At 62.3% G+C, this 27,552-nt stretch overlaps 1 protein-coding gene across 2 annotated transcripts in view; it reads right to left on the reverse strand.

Moving 5' to 3' along the window:
• PARVB (parvin beta) overlaps positions 1-27,552 on the reverse strand; it is a 90,455-nt gene that overhangs the window by 42,408 nt on the left and 20,495 nt on the right. The window contains exons 1-3 of one of the 2 annotated variants that reach the window (XM_020287818.2): positions 22,424-22,509; positions 3,493-3,582; positions 1,633-1,703 (exon numbers count right to left, since the gene is read on the reverse strand). In XM_020287818.2, the coding sequence (XP_020143407.1) occupies positions 1,633-1,703; positions 3,493-3,582; position 22,424 (162 nt within the window). In that variant the 5' untranslated portion in view covers positions 22,425-22,509. Of the gene's footprint in view, positions 1-1,632; positions 1,704-3,492; positions 3,583-22,423; positions 22,510-27,552 lie in introns of those variants that run through there. The other variant, XM_012757645.3, reaches the window with a different exon arrangement.

A 27,552-nucleotide genomic window follows, 5' to 3' on the forward strand; every position in this document is an offset into this window, starting at 1 on the left:
AGAGCCCCGGGGGGGTCGGGCAGAGCATTTATTCCTGTCCTTGGTCCCAGTGTGCCCTGAGCGATGTTAACATCCCCGAACGGTCAACCCACCCCACACCCCGCCACCTGACCCTTCATCCGAGTCTAGAATCCAGAAGAGACGGAGCAGCCGGAGCCTCCACGGGTCCCCCTGGTTTGGCCACGGACGCCGGGGGTGCGGATGTGGTCGCCCGTGGCGGGCAATGTGGACCAGTCCCCGCCCCACCAAGGCTGAAACCGAGGCCGGGGTCTTCAGCGGCGATGCAGCGAAGGCGGGGTGGCGGGGCTGCAGCGTCTGGGAGTGCGGGAGGGCAGTGACTCATTCCGCCCTCCGGCCCCAGGGCCCCGCTCGGCCCCGCACGCTCAGCCGGGCTCCGCTGAGACGGGAGCCGGCACCGTTAGGGTTAGGGGCTTCCGTCTGCAGAGAGAAGCCGGTGGGACCTCCCGGGCTCCGTGAGCCAAGGCCTCCTAGCGAAGCTCTTTCCGTGCACGTGCCATTGTTCTGTTTCTCTGGAGAACCCAGAAGGTGCTCACGGTCCCTTGCCGACTTATCCCCCGCGAATAACGCTTCGGTGGCTGAAGGACAAGAATGCTTTCCTCGCCGACATTGTTCTGTTTAAAATAACAGAGTGGGTGTTCGGGGGGGAAATCTTAATAAAATAAACTAGGTGAATTACGTCGTTAAGAACCAACATCTTTGAGGGGGCCCTAAAACTGACATTTTCAATTTAGGTTTTTAAAAGGATACAGCTTGCAAACAGCTACTTATCCTGAATGAGCCCGGGAGAAACGCAGCTGGTCAGCACGGCGCCGGGTTCAGCGCAGCCGCGAAGGTGGAGAAACTTCGCAAAAAAGCACTTTTAATAGAAAACGTCTGCTTTTGGTAGAGAAACTTCGCAAAAAGCACTTTTAATAGAAAACGTCTGCTTTGGGCACACTTTGTCACAAGCAGCATTTCCAAAGCCCCCCGGGTGACCTGGGCCGGCTGTGGGCTGCAGAAGGCATTTGCCGCGGCCGCCTGCCCGGGAGCTGGCCTGGGGTGCACCAGGGCGGGACGGCGCCGGAGCCCACAAACTCTCGTCGGGGGCTCCCTGGGAACCCCTGTTGTGGTGTATGTAGGTCAGACCAGTCGAGACCGCAGCCTGCGCCTGGACCCGCACAGACACCGCGGACAAAGCCTCTCGGCCAAGCGGGAGCCTCGCTGGGGAGAAGGGCAGCCGCCGCCGGCCCCTCTGCGCCCGGGACCTGCCCGTCCCCACGGTGGAACTCACCGTCGCCCCAGCTGTGGCGAGGCCGGGTCAGAGGTCTCCTGGGCAGCAGTGGCCGGAGGAGCCGCACTCACGTCCTCAGACTGCCTCCGAATCCAGACCCCGGGGGCCCCAGAAGGAGTTTCACCCCCACCTGAAGGCACTGCCGGGCCCCTCCGGCGCGCACTCCTGGCTGCCTAGCTCCGCCCTGCAGAGCTCAAGGGAGGCTTTCTAAGGCCCCAGGCCGGGCCGGGCACATGGCAGGTGTCCCCCTCCTAACGCGGCAGTGACTGTGCCCACGAGAGCCCCGAACCCCAAGCCAAGGCCTCGCCCTAACAGCACACTCCAACCAAGACGGATCTCACCTTGACCAGCTCCTTGAATTTGGGGTCATCCTTGGAGGTGGGGTCGATCATCGTGCGCTCCTCGTTCTCCTCTGCGAGGGACAAAAGGGAGCCACGGGTTAGCATCTGGAGGTGGGGGTGGCAGAGCCACTGGGGGCAACCACACCCCCACACACACGCACAAACGGGCGGGAGACGGGCCGAGGAGCAGAGAACCCAGCACTCCCGTGTTCCTACACGGAACTCCCTCTCCCTGCCCACGGGCTCCGGGCCACGTCCAGTCCCCGTGGCACCCCTAGAACTGAACAGCACTCGCTGTGCCTGCTCGGGTGTCCCCAGAACTGTGGGCCCCTCGGGGGCCCTGCCTCTGTCAGCAGGGCCACCAGTGAAGAACAGGGCGCCTGACCCAGAGGTGAGGCCTGGTCGGCGCCCGTGATGGGTGACAGAGGAGGACACAGACACTGTGTGGAGCCTTAGTGTCACCAAACACCGTTCAGCAGGTCTGTGCTGAGAAGCAACAGCCTGTCACGTCCACAACAAGCTCCCCGTTTCTAGGGCTCCTGCTGGTCCACAGCAGGGCTCTCGGCCAGGAGCCGCCACGCCCTGGGACAGTGTCCGGGGACGCCTGTGTCTGTCCTCGCTGGTGGGGAAATGCTGCTGGCAGCCGGTGGGCACAGGCCAGGACGTGCTCGACAGCCCCAGTGCGCAGGACGGCCCCAGGGGCCCGCAGCGCCAGGGAGGGGAAACCTGCACGGAAGCAGGCTCATTCCCAGGCCACGCGAGTCCTCAGTTTCCCCTTGCAGAGAGTGAGCCGGGAGCGTCTGCCTGGATAGCAGCGGAGACGACAGCAGCGGCAACACACAGAGCTGCCAGCGGGGAGAGAGAAGCCACCGGACGCCCCAGCCGGACCTCGGGGAGCACAGCGGCCGAACCTGCGCTCGCATTTCCCCTCCACAAGCTCCTGCTGGCCCGGCCTACCGGGGAGGGATCAGCGGGATTTCCCTTGGAAACGGGGGTCGGAAATGTGCAGGATGTTCCACAACTGCCTTCCAGCTTGGCTGGGTCCCAAGGCGCACTTACAGAAAGCGTGCCTGGGCTGCCACCTCATTGCGACCAGACGGTGAGTGGGGGCCTCCGCTGCTGGGCAGGGCCCGCCCAGTGAGCCCTGCCTCGGGCGGCTCCGGCTGGACAGAGATGCGGGGTGAATCAATCCCGCTTTCCATTTTCCGATGCTTTGACATCACGGGGCCTTGCTCGCCCCAGAGCGACTTGCCCTCCAGGGCCAGCTGACTGCTGGGGAGTGAGCCCTGAGAGCGAGCCTTTCACGTGCAAACCAACCCCAGCCCCCAGCCCCTCTGTGACCGGCTCCTGGACTCTGAGCCAACATCCCGCTGGACAGGGCCAGGTTCCAGACAACTCGGGACCGCTGTGCCCAGGGCCACCAGCCAGTCCTGAGCTGCGCACCCTGCCCCGCCCACTCCTCCTCGAGAAAACCACGGTACAGTCTCCTGCCACGCTCCCCCCTCCTCCCTGCGTGGCGTGGCAGGGCGTGGCAGGGCATGGCAGGGCGTGGCGGGGCAACACACCATCTCTCAGCGCCAGCCTCCCCTCACCGTGGCTCCCCCAGACCTGAGTAACAGGAAAACGTGCATTTGCAGACGGGGCAGCAGTGTACGAGGGACAAGGTGCTTTTCCCTACGGACTTTCCTAAACGTGACCTGCAGCTAAGGACCAGGCCCTCGAAGCCACCAGCATGGGGTCAGGAGGCCAGAACTCTCGGGCTCCTCGTCAGCCTCGCCGAGACCCATCTCCAGCCACGGAAGCTCGACCGTCTCGTGGCCACGGAGGCGGGGAGACTGGGGAGGGGGGGACCGGCGTTACCTAGCTGGGTGTCTTCAGGGCGAACGTCCACCAAGGCAGGGGACATCGGCGAGTTGATGGCATTCTTGCCTTCTTCCTGCAGGTCACTCACTGTGGAGCAAAAAGACAGAAAACCCAGGTTAGCACAGACAGCCTCACATGTTGGCTGTGGAAGTGGAGAGGAATAAACTCCCGTTTTTTCAGCATTTAACAAACATTCCTAAAAGGCTTGTTGCCCAGAAAGAGCCCGAGGGAAAATGCTCTGAACCAAGAATACATTCCGCAACTCTTCCCCCTCACCAAATACTTCCCAACGCCAGCCGAGCTCTGCCAGGCTGTTTTCACTGCTCTTTGCAACACATGACTAAGACATGGAAGGTTCCGGAGGCTTCCAGATGCTTCTAGATCTGGCCAAGGCTGCTAAGGCCAAGCTTGGACCTGGGCAACGGGGCCTGAGAAGGTGGGGCCGCCATCCCCTCCCCCGGAGGGCCACGTCCTGCAGGTGCAGAGGACAGAAGAGGCCCAGGGAGGTCCCTTCCGTGGCCACCTGCAATGGTCGTGCTGACAGCCAAGGAAGAACAAAAGGCCCAGGCTTCCTGTAGGCAGGTGTACAGGTGAGCTTCGCGGCACAGGTGAGCCACGCAGGTGAGTCATCACGACGAGCCTGTGACTCTTCTCAGAAAGACCTGAGATGTGTCCCATCACCGGCGTCCTGGACGGACCTGGACGTCAGAGCCAGGGCTGTGGGGGGAGCGGGGGGCCGGGCAGACGGGGAAAAGCTTGGAGGCAGCCCTGCTCGCCTGATTTCAAATGCACAGAGAGGGAGGAGGGAAGGAACGGCATTTTCAAAGCCCAGAAATTGGGTCACATAAAAACAGAGACGTTTCCACGCCACCCTTGAACATCAAAGATGACACTAAACAGGGCCAGGGATTTTACAACCTTAATAAATGGGAGACACTCACGAGAGCCGCCCAGGCTCCCGTGCAGCAGCAAATTCCGGAGGAGCCTGCTGTGCACGGTGCCCTGAGCGACGCAGAGACCCAGGGTCCAGGAGGAGGGGCGCAGACCCCTCGGCCGGCAGGACGTGCACTGGCCTGTGGCCACAGAGCCGTGGTCCAAATCTCACTCTGCCACTTGCTGGCGTGTGGCTTTCAGCAAGTCCCTTCACCTCACTGAGGCTCAGTTTCCCCATCTGTGACATGAGCATGGCAGCAGCAACCACCTCACAGGGGTTCGGAGGAACACGGGAGACTGCTGGGTGCCCGGGTGGCCCAGAATGTGTGCCCTGTGAGCGTGAGGCCAGCTCTGCAATGGGCTCCAAGAGAGGAACAAAGCAAGGGACGAGTGACCGAGAGGAGGGTGAGGTCCCCCGTTCCAGGGAGAAGCATGGAAGGCTGCCTGGAGGAGGCAGCAACCGAGCCGGCCTTGAAAGACGGCAAGAATCGGGAAAAGGGCCTCTGGGACCCTGTGCAAAGCACACAAGTGGCAGATCAGAGCCAGCAGCTCCCAAAGCCTGGCCTGGTGGCCGCTGACACTAAACGGCGCCAAAGTCCACGAGGTGCCCTCTGGGCCTCCAGTCTAAACCTGATCGCCGTCTCCCGAGGGCCGTCTGACGTCCGGAAGGGGGGGCTCCTCTGGCGCCTGCAGCTTTTCCCTCCCGGAGGACCTCACCGTGCCAGTTTCGAGGCTTTCTGTTGATCCCAGGAATGTTTTGGTTTTTAAAGTGCTGGTCCACTTGCCAGAAAGACAAACGCTTCAAAGACGCGGAACGCCGGCTGCCTTGAGTCACGGAGCGGGACCGCCGGCCTGGCTTGTGTTCCCGGGCGGAGGCGGCGTGCGCGGGGCGTGAGCGTGCGGGGGCTGGGGCTCGATCCCGTGAGATCGGTGATTAAGGGGAAGGGACCGCCTCTCGCTTGTTCTCCTAAGTGTCGGCGTGGTTCCGAGACGAACGCCTTCGTCCACGCAGAACCCAGCGGCCAGCCACGAGGGAGTCGCAGCCAACCCGCCCCCGCCGCGCCCCGTGGCCAGGGGCAGCTCAGGGGCCAAGCGAGGAGACAGAGACAGGGAGGGCGCCTGCGGGGACGAGCACCCCCGCCACTCGGTCTCTGGGGACGCCACGCCTCGCTCAGCCCAAGACGGCAGTGTTCTGGAAGCGCCGGCCACACGGGCCAGATCCTCCGAGGTTGCAAGCGGAGCTGGAAACACGAGGTTGTGTTGGAATCTCCCCGTTTATAAATGTGAGCAGATAATTCATGTTCTGTGGGCCAGCCAGGGGTCGCCGGCTTGCAGACTCAGACTGTACAACCCATACCCTGGCTGTCAGAGGGAGAGGGGGAGAGGGTCGCTAACGTTTCCTGACCACGTACTATGTGCACGGCTCCTCCCATGCCGTCCATTCATCTATTCTCCTAACAAGTCTATGCGGGAGTGGCTGGGCCCAGCGGGAGCCAGCTCTGTTTAGAGTAAAGTCACCTGACGACAACGCCAGTGAGCTCCGGGGTAGGGACTAAACCCAGTCCCACCTGATCTTGCATGCCTCACCGCACCCTGCTAAATCCTACCCATCTCGAAGCCTCAGCTTACTGGCCACCTCCTCCAGGAAGCCCTCCTGGGCACTCCCCTCCCAGTCCAGGATTCCCTCTACCCAGCTCGAGTCACTCAGCCCTGTAACTTTCTCTTTCCTAGACCTGCCCCCAAAATAGCGATAACTCAGCTGCTGCACATAGTAGGTCTTTATAATTGAGGGACAGCACAAGGAAGGGCTTAGAACCTGGGTTCCGAATCCCAACTGGGCCACTGACGAGCCACCTGCGTGTTTCCACCTGTGAAATGGGGCCCGACGCACCTTGGAGGGGCCCAGGGTTTCCATGAGCTGAGCACTCGGGACAGCCCCCACTGGGTCCCTGGGTGAAGGCCAACTTGAACACGTGATTCCAAAGCCCACTCTCGCTCCCGTACTCCACCCAAAGACTGGGCAAGGCTTAAAAGAAAAAAACAAAGAGCCACCACTCTGATTCAGCATTGCAAAAACATAAAAAGGAGGACAGAGAATTGAACACTAAAAGTATCTCATAAAAAGCCTGCCATTTATTCCTCGGGCCAAACACAAAGGCTCCATCTTTGATTTTTTTTTTTTAATCTTTTTTCTTTGGAGGGTTTCATTTATGTATTTGCTTAATTTTTTATATCCATGTTCTTTCCAAAAAAAGGATTTTGAGACAGCTTTTTTTCCTTTTGCCATCGCTAGGAAAACAGCTTTGAGAGCAGGCTGGTTTCAGGTACGAGGTTAGCTTAAGGGAAAGGATTGCTCTGCACACACAAAGGCTCGTCGGTTTCTGGCTCCACGAGGGGGACCGGGGCGGGGCGGGGGACCGTGACGCAGCCCCTGCAAAGACGGGGCGCGGGCGGCTTGCGGGTGGGGGCTGGCCTGCAGGTGGCCTGGGGAGGACACAGGGGCCTCAGGGAGACCGGGGCCCCGGGCGGCCGGGATGATGTGGGCTCCGTTTCTGACATTCCTGCAAGTTCCATTTCAGCCCAGCAGAGACCCTCTGCCGCCTGTGGGGACTCTCTGCTCCATGTGTGCACTTCCTGGGTCCACAGAGAACAGAAGACCGGGAGGGGGGAGACACTCCAGAGGCCTCGTCTGAACCAGGATCAAAGAGAAAAGCCAACAAAACGGCCTTTGCTCGTCTAAAAGGAGAACCTGGGAACAGCAGGAAAGCTGCCCGCATTTGGGGCACTTCACCGGCCCCTGTCAAGCCCTGTCCACTCCCAGCGACAGCCCACCCTCCTCGCAGAACCCGAGCGGGCTCCAGAGCCGCCGGGAGGGACGAGGTGGGGAAGGAAGCGCAGGTCCCCCAACCCCACCACCAGCCGGAGCCCCCGACACCTCTGCCGGGAAAGGGGAGCTTTCCGCGAATGTTCCCACTTCCGCCTGCGCCCAGGGGGGCGGTTTTCTTCGCAGAAGCTGCAATTTTTCGGAATAATTAAATTCATCAGCCATGAAGGTCTTAACAGAGCAGTTCTTCCAAAAATAAACCCGGCTGCACGCACTTCGTGTGAAGATCTCACCGCTCAGTGGAGTTAAAATAGGACGGACGTAAGGTCTAAATAAGAATAAACACAGCTCGGGCCTCGACCCGCCGGGGACACGCCGCGGGACAGTCCCCCCCACCCGGCGTCCAAGGCGAGGGGAGCAGGAGGCCCTCCGGACCTCGGCGCGGGGCTGTGCTATCTCGGCGCGGCGCCCGCGCAGCGGCCTGGAAACGCGAGGCCCGGCCCTCCCCAGGGGTCACGGACTCCACGTTCCGTCCCCAGGTCTCTGGAGACCGCGAAGCGGACGGAGGCCGGCGTCCCGCCCGGGGTGAGGCCCGGCGGAGGCTGACCGCGCCGCGCACGGCAGCCGCTCCCTCTGCCCGGCCACGGGGAAGAACGAAGCGACTTTCAGCCAGCCGTGGCGCAGAACCTGGAACAAAGAGCCTCTGACCCCTGGAGTGGCAGAGCTGTTCCGCTGTCCCCGAGGACCGGGTCTCGGCCTCCTCACGCAGGAGCCGGCCCCCCACGAGGAGCTCGGCGTGCTCACACCGGAGAACGCACGCGAGTCCCGCGCGGAGGGAGGGCGAGTTTCTGAGCTGAGCGGGCAGGGCCAGGGCACCACGGGAGCCCGCAACTGCTGCCCAAGCCAGAAGGATCGCCCAGCTCGAACGCCTGATTCATGGGGTTTGCTCTGCTGGGGCACGAGGCCCCCCCCAACCCCGTTTCCCAAAATGAGATAAGTTCGGCGGCTAAAATAAACGTGTGAGCACTTCGATAAGGTAAAATCCAGAGGAGGTCAACGGGCGGTGCTGACTCCCATGGAGAGCTCATAGCTAAAGGCCTGTCCTACCGAGGTCGCGGCGAGCCTTGGGCATCACCGCCTGGTGCTCTGGCAAAGCCCGTGGCGGGGTGCCACAGGGCTGTGCACGTGGCTGGGCAGGCCCTGCCCCCGCGCTGCAGGGAGTCTGCAGGCAGCCGAAGAGGAGGGGTCTGTCCCGGCACTCCCACCCAGCAGCCAACCTAGCGCCCGCACAGAGAAGCCTCGTGTGGCTTCAATGCACAATTAAGTGCAATACGGATCACGGTGCAGAGGTTTTTTTAAAAAGCAGGCTGGAAAGCCATACAGCATGAGCTGGGTGCAGTGGAGCACACCTGTCGTCCCAGCTACCCTGGAGGCTGAGGCGGGAGGACACCTTGAGCCCAGGAGTTTGAGGCTGCTGTGAGCGATGACGACGCCACTGTACTTCAGCCTGGGTGACAGAGCGAGACCCCATCTCAAAAAGAAAACACAGCATGATATTCGTATAAAAAATACAACCAGAAAATTCAACATTGTGTATTTCTACGTGTCTGTCATCTAAACTCACAGAAAAAGGAGTGAAAGGGCATGCTCCAGGGTGACAAGAACAGCATTACCTCTGGAAGGGCTGAAACAGAGGGGAGACAGAGGGAGGCTCTGCTACCAGACTGTGTTCACACGCTCCTTGTGACATAAAAATAAAGCTGGAAGAACAGAAAATGAACGGATGCCCTGGCGAGGGTATGTGCAGGGTCTGGTGGGGGCCCAAAGGAGTGGCATCCAACTCCACAGCGTAGGGTACAAAGTTGGCTCAACCACAGAGATGGCTCTGGGACCCTGAAGCAGCCTGAGGACTCTGCTGGAAGCACTGTCAGCCGCGGGGGACAGAGCGAGCTACCCAGAGGGAGGGAGGAACGTGAGGAGGGGCGCCCACGGCACAGCCTCACCTGTGCAAAGGAACAACCTGACTCTGGGGCCACGCGTAAAAGCAAAGGCCCCAGCCCAGGCGTCGCTGCCAAGAACACAGAGGGAGGAACCAAGATGCTGGACCTAGGACCACCCTGGGCAGAGGCAGCTCATGTCCTGCCCTTGGGGTGGCCTGGGGGCTCTCTCACTAGGACCGCCACCTTGGCCCTACCGGTTCACTCCAGGCCTCTTCCCCCCCAACCCAGCCTCCCTGCTTTTGCAGCTTCTTTGCCAAACAAGACTCGGCTTTCCCCTGGGAGAGCCAGCCCCTCCTGCCACCACTCTCAGGCCCCAGGGGACAGAGCAGGCATCCCAGAACACACCTAGGAACACAGTCAGGGATGGGCACGGCCCAGTTAGAGCTAACGAGCCGCACTGAGCCGTTACCAGGAGTAGAAGATGAGGCAGGCGCTCTTTCCCACTGGCCTTGACCCAGAAAGGACGCAGGCTGAAGCCGTCTAATCATCTTACCCCCACACAGAACCTAGAAGTGAAGGCGCCAGGTCAAAAGAGCTGAGAAATGGAACAGAATCTAGCGACACTATCTGTGTGCTGGATCGAGCCTTACCTGAGGCCAGCCACCCCTGGACCCTTCAGTCAAAAGCACCAATGAGTTCCATTTGGTTCTCAAGCCACTGCGAGTTGGATTTTCTGTCATTTGCAAACTGACAAAGTCTCGTCTTCCGAAACACAAAGCTCGCCACGTCGCTCCCTGGTGTGGTGCACCCCATGGCCCCCACCAGCTCCAGGATGAAACCCAAACCCTTCATGGTGGGGCCTACAGACTCTTAATGCGCGGACCCCCCTCCTCTCATCGGTCCGGCTGCAGCTCCCATGCTCCTGCACGCACCTGCCAACGGGGCCATCGCAGACCACACGTGTGGGTCACGGCGCCACACCTCTGCCCCAGCCGCCCCCACATCCGAAATGCCCTTCACTTTCCATCACCCAACTCCATCCCCCGCCCCGGACTCATCTGGAAAGCATCCTGTCTACACCCCCTCCCACCCAGGTGGAGAGAGGGACCCTCCTCTGGGTCCCCACACATATGACAAACCCCCATTCCCCAGCCACATGACTGCAGGGCGTGCCTGCCTGCCTCCCTGGCCCCGACACGGAGTGCACAGGGGCCAGGTCCTAGCCACGGCCGCGGCCTCGGGTCCTGCGCAGAGCAGAGCCGGCTGCGCGACAGCCACTCGATAAACATCTACGGGCGGGACGGACAGATGAACGCGGCGCACTTACTCAGGCAGAATGGAGCTAAGCAGGGAAGCCAAGCAAGGGAAATCAGAAACAGACTGTTCATGCCCAACATTCCACCTCCAGCCACTTAATTGGGTGGAAAAAGAGGGTTTCCATTAAGGCTTGCATTAGCCTGGCAGTCGTGGGTCACCGGGAACCCAATTACTGCGCTGTGGCCGTGCAGAGGGTGAGGGCCTGGGAGGGCGGATTCCGCTCTGCAATTAGGGGCCCGCTGCCGCGGCGGTCCCAAGCCTCACTTCCTGGGGTGCGTGTTCCGGCAGGCCACCTGCCGCAGGCATCCGAAATGCAGCCCACCGCGGTGGAAAGGAGCCATCTGTCTCGGGGAAACTAGGTCTCCTGAACACCGAAAGTTGCCTAAGTATAAATATATATATATAAAATAAAAGGCTGCAGCTCAGAAGCCAGTGTTAAATAGACCATTCCCTCGGCCCGGAAACGCGGCCTTTTCTTCCCCTCTGTCCCCGGGGTGATCAGAAAGATGTTAGAACCACAGAAAAACGAATTGTCTCTGGGAAGGAGAACAGAAAGACGTCCAGGTGTGTGCTGAAATGTCAGGTTTGCATATCGCCCACCCGGGCCCGCGGAGACCAGCGTGCGGGAGGGGCTGGCGGCAGGCCCCTCGTTTCTAGAGGAGATAAAAGGATCCTTTGGAGATCAGCGACGACCGGGTCGGATTTTCAGACTGAAAGCCCAGTGGGTCGGCCTCTTTAGTGCACCACTCTGCAGGCACCAGGTGGAGTCCTCGGGGGCCAGCCACAGTGGCCAGACCTCGGGCGGCCACACGACCTTCTGCTGGGCCTCGGGGCTCCCCGCCATCCCCCCACCCCCTACTGCCCCATCCCACGGCGTCTCCAGACATTGTCCCCAGCACACGGGCCCACCAGGTCACTCCTCGGCTCAGATGACCCCAGCCCTCCTCTGCCTCCAAAACAAACTCCAGACCCTCCCCAGGCACCACGAGGTCTGCCGCCCAGCCCAGCGGGCCTTTCCAGCGCCTCCTCCTGCTCCCCCCGGTGGGGGCCACCTCGCCTTTGCTTACACGGGGGGCCCCAACACGCCGCGCCTTCAGAGCCCACGGCCGACGCCCCTCTCCAGAAACCACCTTGCCTCCTCCAACCCCCTGGCCGATCGGAGGCTCTGGAGGGTCCTCGCAGAATGGCCACGTTTCCACTCCTTAATCTTCTAGTCTCTTCCCCCAGAGGGGTGGGGACCCGCGCTGGTCACGAGGCTGTCATGACGGCGAACTTCCTACAGTGGCATGCGGCCGAGCGGCCGAGCAGGAATGGGGGCCCCTCCCCGCCGCCCCTCCCGGCCTCGAGCACTGTGCCAGGGCTCAGGGGCCAGGCCAGCACAGGTCAGGGTCATCTGCTCAACGAGGTCTCGCCTACGTGGACACAAATCGGACCCGAGCCCCGCAAGCCTCAGCCACCTGCCAGTGCCCGGCGTGCAGCGGCCTCATTGAGCAGCTGTCCGGCCGGCCCAGGGGCCCGTGGGCCCCGAGGTCAGTAACCGTCGGGGAATCCGGACGTGGAAACATCCACCTCCCCACAGACCAGGCAGGACCTCGGAGCCCCGAACCCGAGGCTTGGGAGTCACCACCAAGGACTCTGCGGGGTCCCTGCATCTACAACGGACGCTGGCGAGGCTGAGTGACAGCAGGACCCCTCCTCTGCGTAAACTCGGGGAGGCAGCACCAACTCACCATGGAAGGCGAGAAGGGCCCCTAAAGCCCACGGCAGCGAGCAGGGTCACAGCGACCAGGGAATGGCACTGACGGCCACTCGGGGGCAGGAAACCACAGGGCCCTCGGGGGGCTGGGAGGCGGCCCTCAGGGCACGCGGGGCGGAACTGAAACGCGGCCACATGCCAGAGGGGAGGACGGCAGGGCAGCCCAGGCAAACGGACCTGCTGGCTGGCAAGGCGCCGCTCTCCAGGGAGCCTGGCGGTGGGCTCCGGGGCGCCATCCTCAGGGCCCACCCTGCCCGACTACCAGACCTCGATGAGCAGCTGTACACACATGCCGGCAGCCAGCCCCGCCGCCCCCAAAAGGTCACCCTGTTCGCCCCCCGTCTCCCTCTTCCCACTTCGCTCCAGAGCCGGCCGTCCCTGCGTCCTGACCCCGGGCGAGTCCCCTGCTGTGAGCGCGCCGCTTCCCTGGTTTTTGGAGGGGGCCTGTGTTGCATTTCTACCGATCAATCACGCCGGCTTTTAGTGAATGCTCCAAAGCACTTTAACGACGGGCCGTGAAGATCTGTCTTTAGCTAATAACAAAGGGAAGAAGAACCCAGAAGCAGCAGAAAGTGGAGCGGGCGGGAGACCCAAGAGAAACAATTATCAGAAAAGCGACCCCACCGCCTCCCCCGGGGTGTGTCACCGTGGCCGCCCCTCCAAGCCCAGCGCCTGCTGGCAAGCGGCTCGCTGTGGCCGCAGGGCGGGCGGCAACGACATCCGCCAATCAAGTCCAGCAGCGGGCGGACGAGCAGGTGGGACTGACTAACGCACCTTTAGAGCAGCGTGCTTCACAGACAGAAAGCAGAGGGCAATGGGAATAGCAAGCCTGAGACGCACGTCCGGCCGGTCCCGAGTTGTCAAACTCATGTTAATCTGATCCTTGGCGTGCCGGCGTGCCCAGGGGGGTCCAACGTGTGCTCTGGCTGAGAAAACAAGAAGACTAAACCGCTAAGTCACTAGAAAAAGCGGGCCGGGCTGTGCCGTGCACCTGCCGTGGACACCCTCGACCGGGAGGACGCGAAAAGGCCGGAGGGGCGGCGCCCTCTAGCGGCCGGTCTCCGCCTGCAGCCGCGGGACGGACAGACCAGGCTCTGCTCCAGGGGAGACTCCGCCTGCTGGGGAGACGGCCCCCCAGAAAGCAGGCGGCTCCTGGGGGAGCGTGAAGCCATCGGCCCCTCACACAGGCAGCTCCGTTCCCACCCGCGGCACCCGCGGCACTCGCCAGCCCCGGCCCACAGGTGTTCCTGCGTCCATCCCAGACGCCACGCCTCGGTGAGGGGGCCAGGAGGGCTGGGGGCTGAAGGCACGTGGAGAGCCCCTGCTGCCCCGCTCGGCCCACGCTCACAGCTGAGATCTGGTGGGCACCACCCGTGTTACCGAGCCACGGCCACAGGGCTCCGTGACGGCGGCGTGTGGCCTGCTGCACACGTGTTCCTGGCTCCCAGCACCATGCCGCACCAGAGGGCGGGCTCTGCGGGCACTCGGTGGGCTCCACGGAGAATCCATGAATGAATCAATCAATTAATCAATCAATGCTTCAGGACACTAACGGTTTCAACTGGGGCCTCCCTCTCTGGGACTCGAGGGACCTAGGGGGCCCTGCATCCCTTATGGTCCCCGAGGCAGCCTGGATAGCGGCCCCCTGAAAAGACGTCCTCGTGTTAATCCCGGGAACCTGTGACTTCATGCCGCAAAAGGGACTTTGCAGATGTGACGAAGTCGGGACCCTGAGACGGGAGGTCGGCAGGGTCACTCGGGTGGGTCCTCACTGGGGGGGGCGGCAGGGTCACTCGGGTGGGTCCTCACTGGGGGGGGGGGTGGCAGGGAGCCGGGAGGGTCGGAGTCCCAGAGGAGGAGACGCGGTGACAGACGCACACAGGCTGCAAGACGCCTGCGGCTTTGCGGGCGGAGGAAGGGGCCGCGCACCAAGGACTGGGGGCCTCCGGGAGGGGCCAAGGAGTGGAGCCCCCACACCCCCAGCCTCCAGACAGGACGCAGCCCCGCCAACACCTGACCTCCCGGATCATAAAGTGATAGGTTCGTATTGATTTAATCCGCTAAACTGGTGCTGTATTTTGTTACGGCAGCCCTAAGAAACCGATGGGCTCCAGACGGCCCCAAGGACTCCGTGTCACTTCGAAAGGCCCGGAATATTCTTTGCAGCAGTTTTACCGAGCACCCGCTCCACGCTGGGCACCGGAAGGCAGGATGGCCCTCCGGCCACACAGGCAGAATGGACACTGAACAAGCGTGGAGGGTGCACCTGACCGCCACCAAGGATAAAGAGACAGCCGTCCCCAAGGCTGCCGCAGGTCACTCGCCCACGACACCACGGCCTGAGCGGGTTGGCTTCTTAGCAGCAAATCTGCTGAAATGTGCTCTTTTGTATGCACGGAAACAACAGGATGGGCTCACGGCCGGCGAGCCCCGAAGTCGCTCCGCCACCGAGGCTTCCCAGGACGGCCGAGCGCAGCAGCCCAGGCTGGAAGGCTGCGGGGCCGAGCCTGCCCGCCGCGCCCGTGGCCTGGCTAGTTGGTGGCTCCTGCCACGCGGCCAGAGATGCGCTGACCGCTCGACCTTTCCAGACGCAGCTGTGCCCACAGGCCTCGCTGCCCAGAGCCTCCGTGGCTCTTCTTCGTCCCGAGTGCACCTGACGCAGACGTCTTCTCCATCCCGCCACCGCCCTCCTGGCACCAGCCCACCAGGCTCTCGGAGAATCCCACCACGGGCCCGGCGTCGGAGGGGCTGAGCTCTGTCCCCGGTCCCCGCAGGCCGAACTTGTGGACCCGCCCAGGTCCCAGCCTCCCCAACCCCCGTCCACACCCTCTCTCACTCCACCCTCCCCGGCCCCCCACTGCCCATGGCCACAGGTGTAGACAGCCCATGGGCCCCTGCTGGGTGCGCCCAGGTCCCAGCTTCTCGGCCACGGCGCCACGGAGCCCGGCCGCCCACCTGCAGCCAGCACAGCGGGTCCTCCTGGAGGTGAGGGCCACACGAGCTGGGACGTGTCCACACAACAGTGTCACCCAGTGCCGGGAAGACAGGAGCCGTCAAGCTGCAAAGAGCAGCGCGCCACCACGGGAGGGCAGCGGCTGAGAGGCCGTGCACGGGCGAGGCCAACCTCGAGGCATCCGGGCGGCAACGCTGTGGGTATGGCAGCGAGTCAGCGGACGCCAGGGCAGAGGGGGGTCAGGGGGCGAGCGGGCACTCGGGACAGAGAGGCCGCGGGCCGTGCCAGGGCAGCAGGCTGTGGCGTGCGCCTCTGTCCACAGCGCCCAACGCTGAGGGCGAGTGTCGGTGTAAACCGCGGACTCTGGGGACAGGGGTGGTGATGTCCGTCAGCTGTGACAAGCATCCCCAGCAGGGAGGCCGTTCGAGTGGGGGCAGGGCGGGCACATCTCCGTCCCCCTCCCTCTCCCTCTTGCTGTGAACCTGAAACCGCTCCACAAATGGTCTGTTTCAAAATTTTTAAAGGAAGAGCATCGGGGGAGGGGCCCTTCAGGGTCACTGTGCACACCCATTTGTGTGTGTGTGTGTGTGTGTGTGTGTGCACCCACACGCATGTGCTTGTGTCCCGGGCAGGCTGAGGGCACCCACGTCCCCAGGCCCGGGCTTTCCCGTCCCTCGCCCCCCACCCCACCCCCACTCCTGGGCCACCTCCCAGGGCAATGGCTGTCAACCGGGGACAATTTGTCCCCCCCACAAATCGTCCGGGGAGCACAGGGCAGAGTCTGCAGGCAGCTTGGGCTGTGACAACTGACACCCAGCGTGCAGAGGCCGGGGGGCACTAAACACCCTGCCATGCCCAGGACAGTGCTGGGCCACTCGTCCGGAGCCAAGGTCGGGGACTGGATCTTGGGGGACTCAGGGCCCTGGGAGCCCCAGAAGCCGGCCGGGCGGAGGCTGCCGACATTTCTCCACACTGCTCGGCGTCCGCACCAGCCCGGAGCCATCACCCACGTCAGGAGCCCCGGCAAGATGGGGTCCTGCTTCCCGCCCCACGGTGGTCATGTGGACACCCAGCTGTCGTCTGCTATGTGAACAGCAGGCGCTGCCTGCACCGCGTGGGCGTCCTTCAGTCTAGCAGGGCGGCCAGACCTTCGGGACAAAGGCTCGGCGGGCCGAGCAGAAAGGCCCCTGCCTGCTGCCATCGGGGACCCGCCCCAGCCCCTTCCCCAAGGGGCTCCCGCAGGTGAGCAGAGAGACCGTCTGCGCTCCCCGTCCTTTGCTTTCTCATCCCTGCGGGCGGACGTGAGGTGGGCAGGGGAGGGGCCCGAGGGCAGAGAGCGCTGCTGCCCCGCACACCCCGCTGGCCTGGCCTGGGCTACAGCGGGCAGCTGGGGGAGCGGAGGTGACAACTAATGATGCCACCCCATCCTCCCTTCCCTCCTGGGGGTCGCAGGGTCCGCTGCTTCTGTCCCGCAGGCCTGCGTCCGCCAGCCCCGGTCCCCACTCTCAGGGCCAGGAGCAGCGCAGCAGCTTGCTCTGCTTGGCCTCTGGTTGCCCTGGCAACGGGGCACCCCCACAAGGAAGCGCTGGGCAGTGGCGGGTAAGGAAGCCACTGGGCTCTGGCCAGGTGCAGGCTCTGGACACCAGTGACAGCCAGGGCTAAGCAGGGTCGCCAGCCCAGCGGAACGTGCAGTCAGCATCCTAAGCAGCCTGGACAGCTACTGCCAGGAGGTGCCACTCCACTGACCAGCGCCAGGGGACCCAGCACTGAAGGCACAGTCTCTGTCACCCTGCCCACCAGGCTGCTGTGCAGCAACAGAACGGACCACGCGCTCAAAATGCCAGGGCTCGCAGGCACCACTAGGCTCCCCTCCACCCCTCCGCCGGGGGCCTCGGCCCAGCTCCAGACGGGAAACTACATAAACTGTCCCCAACTCAAGCAGCAGCTCCAGAGAGCAGGGACCTCGTCTGCATCCTCAGAGCCCAGCACAGGTCTGACACCCAGCAGGCGCTCGCTAGGGTCCGCGGAAACACTGCGCAGAGCATGCGCCAGCACCCTCCATAGGGTCCGCGGAAACACCGCGCAGAGCATGCGCCAGCACCCTCCATAGGGTCCGCGGAAACACTGCGCAGAGCATGCGCCAGCACCCTCCATAGGGTCCGCGGAAACACTGGCAGAGCATGCGCCAGCACCCTCGACGGGGTCCGCGGAAACACTGGCAGAGCATGCGCCAGCACCCTCGACGGGGTCCGCGGAAACACTGGCAGAGCATGCGCCAGCACCCTCCATAGGGTCCGCGGAAACACCGCGCAGAGCATGCGCCAGCACCCTCCATAGGGTCCGCGGAAACACCGCGCAGAGCATGCGCCAGCACCCTCCATAGGGTCCGCGGAAACACCGCGCAGAGCACGCGCCAGCACCCTCCATAGGGTCCGCGGAAACACCGCGCAGAGCACGCGCCAGCACCCTCCATAGGGTCCGCGGAAACACCGCGCAGAGCACGCGCCAGCACCCTCCATAGGGTCCGCGGAAACACCGCGCAGAGCACGCGCCAGCACCCTCCATAGGGTCCGCGGAAACACCGCGCAGAGCACGCGCCAGCACCCTCCATAGGGTCCGCGGAAACACCGCGCAGAGCACGCGCCAGCACCCTCCATAGGGTCCGCGGAAACACCGCGCAGAGCACGCGCCAGCACCCTCCATAGGGTCCGCGGAAACACTGCGCAGAGCACGCGCCAGCACCCTCCATAGGGTCCGCGGAAACACCGCGCAGAGCACGCGCCAGCACCCTCCATGGGGTCCGCGGAAACACCGCGCAGAGCACGCGCCAGCACCCTCCATGGGGTCCGCGGAAACACCGCGCAGAGTATGCGCCAGCACCACACCTCCTTCCGCGTGACGGACTGAACAAGAAACGTGTAAAAATGCCAACCAGGCTCGAAAATTCAGCTTGAGGACCTACTGCGAGCGGGCGGTCCCCGAGCCCGGCTGGAGACCCAGCAGCAGGGAGGGGTGGCCCCGGTGCCTGCCCCAGGACAGCCGCTGCGGGACCTGCCCCCCCTTTCCGAGGGACGTTCCCTCCTGGGGTCCCCTTGGCCTTCTACAGGCGACGACTGTTTCTGCTCAGGGACGGCGTACCCCAAACCCCCCACTTCCTCGGCTGCACCGAGACCTGTGCATTTGGAGAAAGTGACTACAGGACACCTGTCACCTCTTGCTCCCCTGTATCCGCACCTGGTGTCTTTGAGGTGTGAGAGTCAAGAGCCGGGGAAAGTAGGCATGGACGTCTCCAATCGCTTTTGACTTTAAATCTCCTTAATAAAAGTCTGGCTTTTTAGACAAATTCTATAGTATAATTATGACAAAATTTGGCCCAGTTTGCATTTTTTCTTTCGCTCATGCAACAACCACTCAGTGGACATCCATCAGGCCTGGCACCAGGTGGGCCCAGGGTCGGGGGCTGGGGGTGGAACTCAGACACAGGCCTTGCCCCGACGGCCTCAGCGCCCAGGAGGCAAATAAGGGAGCAGTGTCAGAATGCTGGGGACCTGGGAGGGAACGAGTGGTAGTCCAGGCAGGCTTCCTGGAGGAGGCAACCTTGCAGCCCAGTCTTGAAGGAGTCTGCTCTGCCCAGTGGAGGGGGAGGGTTCCTGTCCCCCATCCTCCCAGCAGGCAGGGGACTTGTTAGTGACGACAGAAACATGTCCTTCTGCTCAGGGTTGTCCTGTGGCAGGAAGATGTCTAATCAGCCAGGAAGAGAGAGAGTGACTGTGAAGTCCCAATCAGCAAACTGCCGGCTCTTCCTTCTCAAGCTCCCTTCCCTCGTCCTATCCCGTGCCCAGCTGGAAACTCCCCCACCCGGAAGGGTGTGCGAGATGGCCTGGGCGGTGGGGACGGGGACTCGTGGACGCAGCTCCGCGGGGGGAGGGAGCGAGCGTCTACCGAGGCCCCTCTGCCCACGTCCTCACTCACGGGTGAGCTCGCTCGGGCTCCGGCAGCCTGGCGAGGGGCTGGGATGGGGGCCCCACAGGTCAGGACACGGGGCCCAGCAACGGGACTCGCTCGAGGAAAGGCAGCCGGTGGCGCCATTCACGCTGCAACCCAGTCTGCCGGCCACAGAGTCCTTCCACGCAATAACCGGCGTGGGAAGTCACAGACACTTAAATCTTCAAAAGTTCCCGTGTTCTCAGATCCCCGCCGGCAGGGAGGAAGTGGGGGAGGCAGGACCCCAGCCGGCACCTGGCGCTAACACAGGAACAGCAGCTCGGCTGGTTTCCCCTCCCGGGTCCTTGCTCTGGGTGAGCATGGAGGCCCGCAGGGTCCCCAGCAATCCCGTGAGTGGGTCGCCCCGACTATGGCCGTCTCCCTGATGAGGGAGTCCAGGCCGTTGCCCAAGGAGCCACGACGAGCCAGCCACGGAGCTGGGTTTGGACCTTCCCTGTCTAGCGAGCTGAGCGCCCAGAATAAACCACGCTCACTAACAAGCCAGGCACAGCTTCCACGTCCTCACACGCAACAGGGGACGTTAAGCTTGGAAGGAGGTGACAAACACACTGGTGACAAGAGCAATTCCAGGAGAGACCTCTGGGTACAAAGGCAGGGCTGTGGGGGTTGAGGGACAGGTGGCCCATGATGGACAGGGTGGTCTCCATCAGGTCCTCAAGCATTCGGGGACTGGGGACCCCTTTCCTAACAGAAAACCTAACAGACCCCCTCCCTTCCTCCGTGGTTGCACTTTTAAACTGGTTTGCACTTTAGGAAGCCCAAGGCCACCTGAGAAAAACTGAGGACCAGCAGCACATACACGAGCAGGACAGCTCTTCATTCCGTCTCCACTGGCACTTCCCAAAGTGAGTTCCACGGTGTGGATCAGGGGTCCTCAAACTACGGCCCTCAGGCCCCATGCAGCCCACTGAGGACATTTATCCAGCCCACTGGGTGTTTTTGCCACCGCTGCCTGTCCTGCTTAGCAGCCGACTTGTCCAGGGCCCACAGTGTGCACTCTCCAATGGCCTGAGGGACAGTGAACTGGCCCCTGTTTAAAAAGTCTGAGGACCCCTGGCGCGGATGTTCAGAGGTCCCAGAAGTGGAGGAGGGGTTGGGTTAAGTAAAGCTAAATAGATGTCTTTTCTGCAGGACTTCTCAGAGCCTTGACAATGCGGATACACCTTGTGATTCTCCAAGGGGAGGGGCAGAGTACTCAGCGTCTCTCTCCCCTGCCCACCCAGTGCTGGTCCCAGGACTCTCTCTGGGAAACGCTGCAGGGAGTGAACCTGGGCTCATGGACTTTGCATGGTGACTCTCCCTGACCAGGCCAAGCGCGGGGCCCTGGCCTGGGGTCTAGGGTAGGGGCCCGTGAATAGGAACCACTGGCTTAGAACAGGCCTGGCGGGAGCCTCAGGGGTTAACATGTGACGCCCCGGAGTGAAGGGCTCCAGGCCCTTGGACAGACAGAGCCAAGTCGCAAGGCCCCAAAGGGCGCAGGGTCTGCCCCTCCCGGCTGGCGCTGCGGGAAGAGCCCCTCGGCCTGGGGCAATCAGGCGTTGCCTGTCACTGGAAGGCCTGCCGTCTCTGAAGGGCTGCCTCAGGGACCGTGGGCAAACAGCTCCCCCCACCCCGCATCCAATCCCTCTGCCCTGCTTCGCCCGCTGTCTCTCCTCTGCAAAGGCGTCTACAGAAAGCCTGCTAGGAAGAACATGACAGGCCGGGCACGGTGGCTCAGGCCTGTAATCCTGGCACTCTGGGAGGCCGAGGCAGGTTGATCATTTGAGCTCAGGAATTTGAGACCAGCCTGAGCAAGAGCAAGACCCCGTCTCTGCTAAAAAAATAGAAAGAAATTAGCTGGACAACTAAAAATATATATAGAGAGAAAAAATTAGCCGTGCATGGTGGCACATGCCTGTGGTCCCAGCTACTCGGGAGGCTGAGGCAGGAGGATCACTTGAGCCCAGGAGTTTGAGGTTCCTGTGAGCTAGGCTGATGCCACGGCCCTTACTCTAGCCGGGGCAACAGAGTGAGACTCTGTCTCAAAACGGAACAGGCATGACAGGACAAAGCAAAACCCAGCCCGTGAGCTCCTCCAGGGAAGGCCCACACCTCGCTCGTCTGCACACGTACGTGGACACGCGTCTTTTCCTTAAGGACTCGCCAGGCGGAGTTCAGGGGAAAATGCGTATTCTAGCACAGATGGGGCAGAGAGCTCGCTGGGAGCTTGCTCGGTATCAGAGACACAGGAGCAGGTGAGTGAGCAGGGCCCAGGGAGGCGGCCTCCGAGCCAAGGTTAACAGCACTGACTAGGCAGCCAGGCTGTGCCCATTCCCACTCGCTGTGTGACCTTGGGCAGGTTACTGAACCTCTCTGGGCTTTGGTCTCCTCAACTGCAAAAAAAAGTTGTCAAGACGATACAGCACAAGGCAAAGTGCCTTAGGAGGTTGGGACAGTCTCTGGGATGCAGAAAGCGCTCAGCAAACTGCAGCTGTGCCCTTGCTCACAGCGGACAGCGCTAGTAACAGCAGAGCCGGCTCGGCCTCAGAGGAAAGCGCCTCCCACTGACCCACCCGCCCGAGACAAGACAGACGGAATGTCTCACCTGGGGGAGCCCGGAGGACGGCCAGGCCCTGGCCAAGAGCGGCCGGCGGGACGGGAGAGACAGAACCAGAGACACCCACGGTACCAGACCCCCGGGAAAGGAAATCTCGACCGCAGCTTGTCCCCGAGAATGGTCCAAACGCCATCCTTCTGGGCCCCGAGAGCCACATGCCCCACCAGAGTGACGGAAACCTCGCCCCACGGGTCAGACCCCGGCCACCTGACCCCCATCTCGTCCCCCCTAACACCAACGTCCCACTGGCTTCCTGGGAAAGCCAAGTGGCTGCCCGGGGTCCGCTCTCACAAAGACAAAACCTGCCCTGAAGCAGAACGGCAAACACGGCTGGCCAGGCTTAACTCCTGCGACTGGGATGGGAAGGGGACACGGACAGGAAGGGGACAGGGGTGGGAAGGGGACAGGGGTGGGAAGGGGACAGGGGCGGGAAGGGGACAGGGGCGGGAAGGGGACAGGGGCGGGAAGGGGACAGGGGCGGGAAGGGGACAGGGGCGGGAAGGGGACACGGACGGGAAGGGGACAGGGGCGGGAAGGGGACACGGACGGGAAGGGGACGGGGACGGGAAGGGGACAGGGACGGGAAGGCAACCGGAGGACTCACTGGCGAGCAGGGTGCGGGACGGCGGGTTGGAGACGCTCCCACTGCTCGGCAGACCAGACGGCGCGGCGGGATCGCGGGGCAGGCAGGGGACACGCGCCGGGTTCATATACGGACGCGGCAGGACGCCACCGTGACTTGCAGATCGAGGAGAAGCCCTCTTTGGGGAGACGAGGGGACGGCCCCCAGGCCCAGCCGCGGGCACGGGCTGCCGTCTAGCGATAGAAGCTGCTGACCACAGGCGCCGCCGCTATCTCTGCCCCCAGCGACGGCACGGCCGCCGCAGCTCCCCGGGACACAGACCCACGCCCCGCCTCGGGGGAAGGGAGGGAGGGCGAGACTCAAGGCACACGAGGCTCGGTGGACACGCGGAGCCACCGACTCCGGCCTCTAACTGGCCTCCGCTCTGTCCGACCAGACCGCAGGGGCGGAGGCCGCGCTCCACCCAAGCCCCGCGGGGCGACGTCCCCCCAAGCACCCCAGGCGCTGCCCAACCCTCGTGGGGCGACGTCCCCCCAGGCACCCCAGGCTCTACCCAAGCCCCGCGGGGCGACGTCCCCCCAGTCACCCCAGGCGCCGCCCAAACCCCAAGGGGCGACGTCCCCCCAGGCACCCCAGGCGCCGCCCGAGGGCTGCAGACTACATCAGGGCACAGACTCTAAGGCGCTCAACACTTGTCACCCCGTTGCCACGACAACACAAATCAAATACCAGAAACAGAAAACGGATGCACGCGAGGCCGCCCGACCGCGGAGGCGGTAGGCTGGCTTTCGGCAGCCCTGGCATCACCGCCGAGGAAGGGCCCGGAACGGGCGCGGAGCAGGACGAGAGCTAAGCCCACCTCTGCCTGCAAATTGTCCCCCAACACCCCCCGCCCCCCGCAAGGGACGGCTCATCATCGCGTCACTGGATCTGCATCTGGGCCCCCTAAGCCAGGAGGAGTTCTCACTACCACCCTCATCTAACAGCTGGGGAAACTGAGGCAGTGCGGGGTGAGCCGGGGTGCCCGAGGTCACAGAGTGCACGTCAGGACCCCTCCCAGGGTGGCGTGCAGCGCACCTACTGTGCACCGGGCATCGCTGAAGCCCAGGGTGCCGCGGTGAGAAAGACAAAGAGCTGGTATCGAAGTGGGAGAAAAGTTGATAAATGCGTAAATACAACATTTCAGAGAACGACAGGTGCTGTGAAAATAAGGTGTGGGGCTGGAGGGTGGGGGCGGCTCCCCTCATTAGCATGATTAATTAAGACTAAGCCAAATGCGAGCTGCACCCTTATAAACAGGTTACATCCTTTTCAACATAATCTGTTCAAAGCCAGAGAAGAATTCCACCTTTTTAGCGAAACGTTTCCATCTGAGCTCCATCCAAGGGGCTGGGGGAGACAGGCACGTCCATTCCCCACCTTCTGTCTGAATCACCTGGGTCCTTCACTGGCTCACAAACACGCTAAGTTCTAAAAAATCAGAGCATTCAGGCCGGGTGCGGCGGCTCAAGTCTGCAATCCCAGCACTTTGAGAGGTCGAGGCGAGAGGACAGATCCCCTGAGGCCAGGAGCTTGAGACCAGTTTGAGCAACACAGCAAGACCTTGTTTCTACAAAAAAACAGAAAACTTGGCTGGGCGTGGTAGCATGCCTGCAGTCCTTGCTACACAGGAGGCTGAGGAGGGAGGGTCGCTGGAGCCCCCGAGTTTGAGGCTGTGAGCCCTGTCTAACAAATCAATCAATAGCAAAGCATTCCGTTGAAGGACAAAATATTTCAGGAAAAGGGTAACTTCCCATAGCCACCTGCCCAGTACACAGTAGGTGCTCAATAAATACTTACTGTACCGCCATTCTCATTTCTTGCAACAGCTTTTAAGAAAGATCGAGGCTTCCTTATAAAAAGGGAGGAGGGGCAATAAAATGCGATCTTCCCAGACAGACTTCTGAGAACCCCACCCGGGAGCGGCCACAGTGCGGAGATGCGGGTATACTCGTGCCACTATAGCACCGCCACCTCCCTGATTCGTCTGGGGGGTGGGGGGCAGAGCGGATCGGTGAAGGCTCCCCGCAAAACACCAAACCAGCGAGCACTGGGGCGAGGCACGTTCTGGAGCCTCGGGGCATCGGGCAGGCCCGGCTGGCCCCACGCACACGGAGGGCCGGGCCACGGCAGATCCCTGGGCCCCGCCCAGCATCGACCCAGGTAAAACCCCAATAAATGCCCCTTTCTTTCCTCCGCAAGACCCTGTGCATTCCTTAAAGGGGTTCAATCCACCAAACGGGGAGGTCAATGGGAGGATCAACTTGCAAAGGCCCCTCCAGCTCTGAGCCCCCGATTCTAGAACTATCTGGAATAACGTTTTATAGCCACGTGTCTCAAAGTCAAACCTCTCCTAGGCCCGAAGGTGAGGCCAGCCACTTCTTCAAGGTCATGCCCGTCGGCCTCAGGGGCCTCCAGACCTGGAGCTGTCGAAGGCTGACCCCAACACAGCCGCTGGCAAGCTCGGCTGGGCCTTGCTGCACGCTCAGGCCACAAACATCCCCTGCTCGGATTGGGCTGCTCTCTGCTCTTCCAGCTTGGCATATCTGGGCACTGCCCGTCCAGGGCACGTGTCAGTCCTCACCACAAAACATACCCAAGGGAAAAGGAATCCGAGACATCGTAGCTGGGAAGAGACGGCCACCCGGAATGCCACTCTCCTGCACAAACGCCTTGGCTCTGGCGTGACTTGAACCGGCAATAAGGAAGGTTGCACCGAGGGCTGGTGGCTCCGCAGGAAGGAGGAGGGCCGATGTGGCCGGCGGCACACATGCCAACCCCAGGTGGCTTAACGGAGAGCAGTATTCCGTTCCCCAACGCCCAGCACCACCCCAAGACCGGCCCTCTGCCCCTCCACGGCAGGGCATGCGCAGGGCACGCGGGAGGTGGCCCACCTGTCCCCACAGGAACCAAGGGAGCAAACACCCCAGGCCTCTCTTATCAGCGCAGGCGCCGTGCCGGTCCACGGAGCACCCCGCCGCGGGCCAGGGAGCTGGGGCGGGCTCTGTCCAGGTAGACAGGGCCGGAACTGAATGGGGTTGCGGGACACCCAGTGGCGTCTGCGTGGCGTGGTGTGAGAAGTACTGCAGGGGGTGGCGTGTGAGGAAAACGGCCTGCTCCCTCCTCCTACGGCGCTCCACAAGTAATCCCAAGTACAGCTGATCCTCGCTATTCACGGGTTCCACACTTGCGGATTTGCCTGCTCCTTGAAATTCTTAACCCCCGGGTCAATGCTCTCGGCAGTCACGTGGTCCGTTATGCGTGGACGTGCACAGACAGGCAAAAAGGTGGAGTTTCCCTACTCCCGTCTGGACCAGACCCGACATGCCAAGATTTCTGGAACCCCGAAACTCCCAGCTTCCACCATCTTCCTCGCCACCAATTTCTTCCGGCCGGGCCTCCTGCTCAAACATTTGCAGTTCCCTATGGAGAGTGGCTCCCACGGCCACAGATATCGGGGTTAGAAATGCCACAGAGTTCTCACGCAAGAAGTCACCTTACATTCCTGAGTGTCCTTTCCACCTGCCCGGACGCAAGCAAGCACCTTCCTCTGCTGGCAGGCAGAGACAGCGTCGCGGTGCAGGAAAACTCAGCCCGGCTCAGCCCCTCCGCCCCGCTGAGCAGACACACCCGAGGAGAATTTGACGAGTGCTGTTTAAAACCAAATGACAGCAGTCTCTGCATGTGTTTAGCGACACACCTTCTGTACCTGTCAAACACGCTAAGTGAGACTCCGTAAAGGAAAAGACGCATGACTTTTTTTTTTTTAAGCTGAGACGATCAACGCCAAGTACGTGGTACTCTGAATTTACTCCCCACACCCACACTGGATGGCACCTCTGCCCCCCGAGGACGAGACCGGACACCTCACCGGCTCATTCGGCTTCCCAAGCTGACGGCGAGCAGCACTCGTTTGAAAGGAGCGGATGTCGTAAACATTTCTGTCTCCCTAACGGCTGAAACATCACACAGGATGCGGTGGCACAGCGGAGGACACCCTAAAAGGGCTCGGCCGTGTGCACGCTGCCCAGACACAGCCTCACGGTCTTTCATAAACCCAAAGAGAACAAATCCTCCCCCGGCTCCCCTGAAACCAAGAACACTCTTCAAAACGAGCCCTGGGTGTTCGGAATCAGGACAAAACATTGATACCGTCAACTACGCTTCGACCGTTCATCCCTCAGCTCTCCCCGCCCCCAAGAGCAGGGACAGAGCGGGAACGGCGACTGGCGGGGCTCACGCACCAGCTAAGCGCCAGGTACGGAGGGTTGAAGGGTGGCCCCCTCAAAATTCACACCCTCCGGGGACCTGAGACCGTGCCCTCTTTGGAAATGGGGTCTCTGCTAATCGAGTCAAGATGAGGTCACGCTGGTGTCCTCACTGGAAGAAGAAAGCGTGGACACAGGCACACATAGGGAAGAAGGCCACGGGTAGGCACTAGGCGGGCACACACGGGAGGACACGGCCACGTGACCATGGAGACAGGCTGAAGTGATGCTGCCATAAACCCAGACAGGCGTGCCAAGGACTGGCGGCCGCACCAGAGGCCGGGAGAGGCAAGGAAGGGTCCCCACCTGGAACCGTCAGAGGGGGCGTGGCCCTGTCGACACCTTGACTTTGTACCTCTGGCCTCCAGAACGGCGAGAGGATAATTTCCGGGGTGCTTTGTTCTTGCAGCCCTAGGCAGCTGGCACGGATGTTGTGTTATCTCACTAGTTATTTTCAAGGGCCGAGTGAGGCAGGTGTTTGCATCCTATCCACTGACGGGGGAGGGGGTCGTGACCCTCGCCACGGTGCAGCCCAGGTGGGTGGCCAAGCAGGAGGGTACAGCCAGGTTCGCTGCCTCTCCAAGAGCCCAGGCTGCCAGCAAAGCTCTGACCACACCGGAGGCCCCGTCCCCCCTCGTCCTGTCCGCATCCCATCTCCCCACCCCGCAAGCACAACCCACACTGGCTTCCCAGGACCTACGCAGTGGGATCAGGGCTCCAGCCCCCTCCCCCACCAAGCAGGGGCCTGGCGCTGGGCAGACCCCTCCCCCGGCCGCACAGGTGCCCCGGGCGGACACGCCAGGCCCCGGCTGCACTTCCGGCACGACATACACCATGAGCTAC

Source organism: Microcebus murinus, chromosome 10 (assembly GCF_040939455.1).
Source record: "Microcebus murinus isolate Inina chromosome 10, M.murinus_Inina_mat1.0, whole genome shotgun sequence".
Taxonomy (NCBI): domain Eukaryota; kingdom Metazoa; phylum Chordata; class Mammalia; order Primates; family Cheirogaleidae; genus Microcebus; species Microcebus murinus.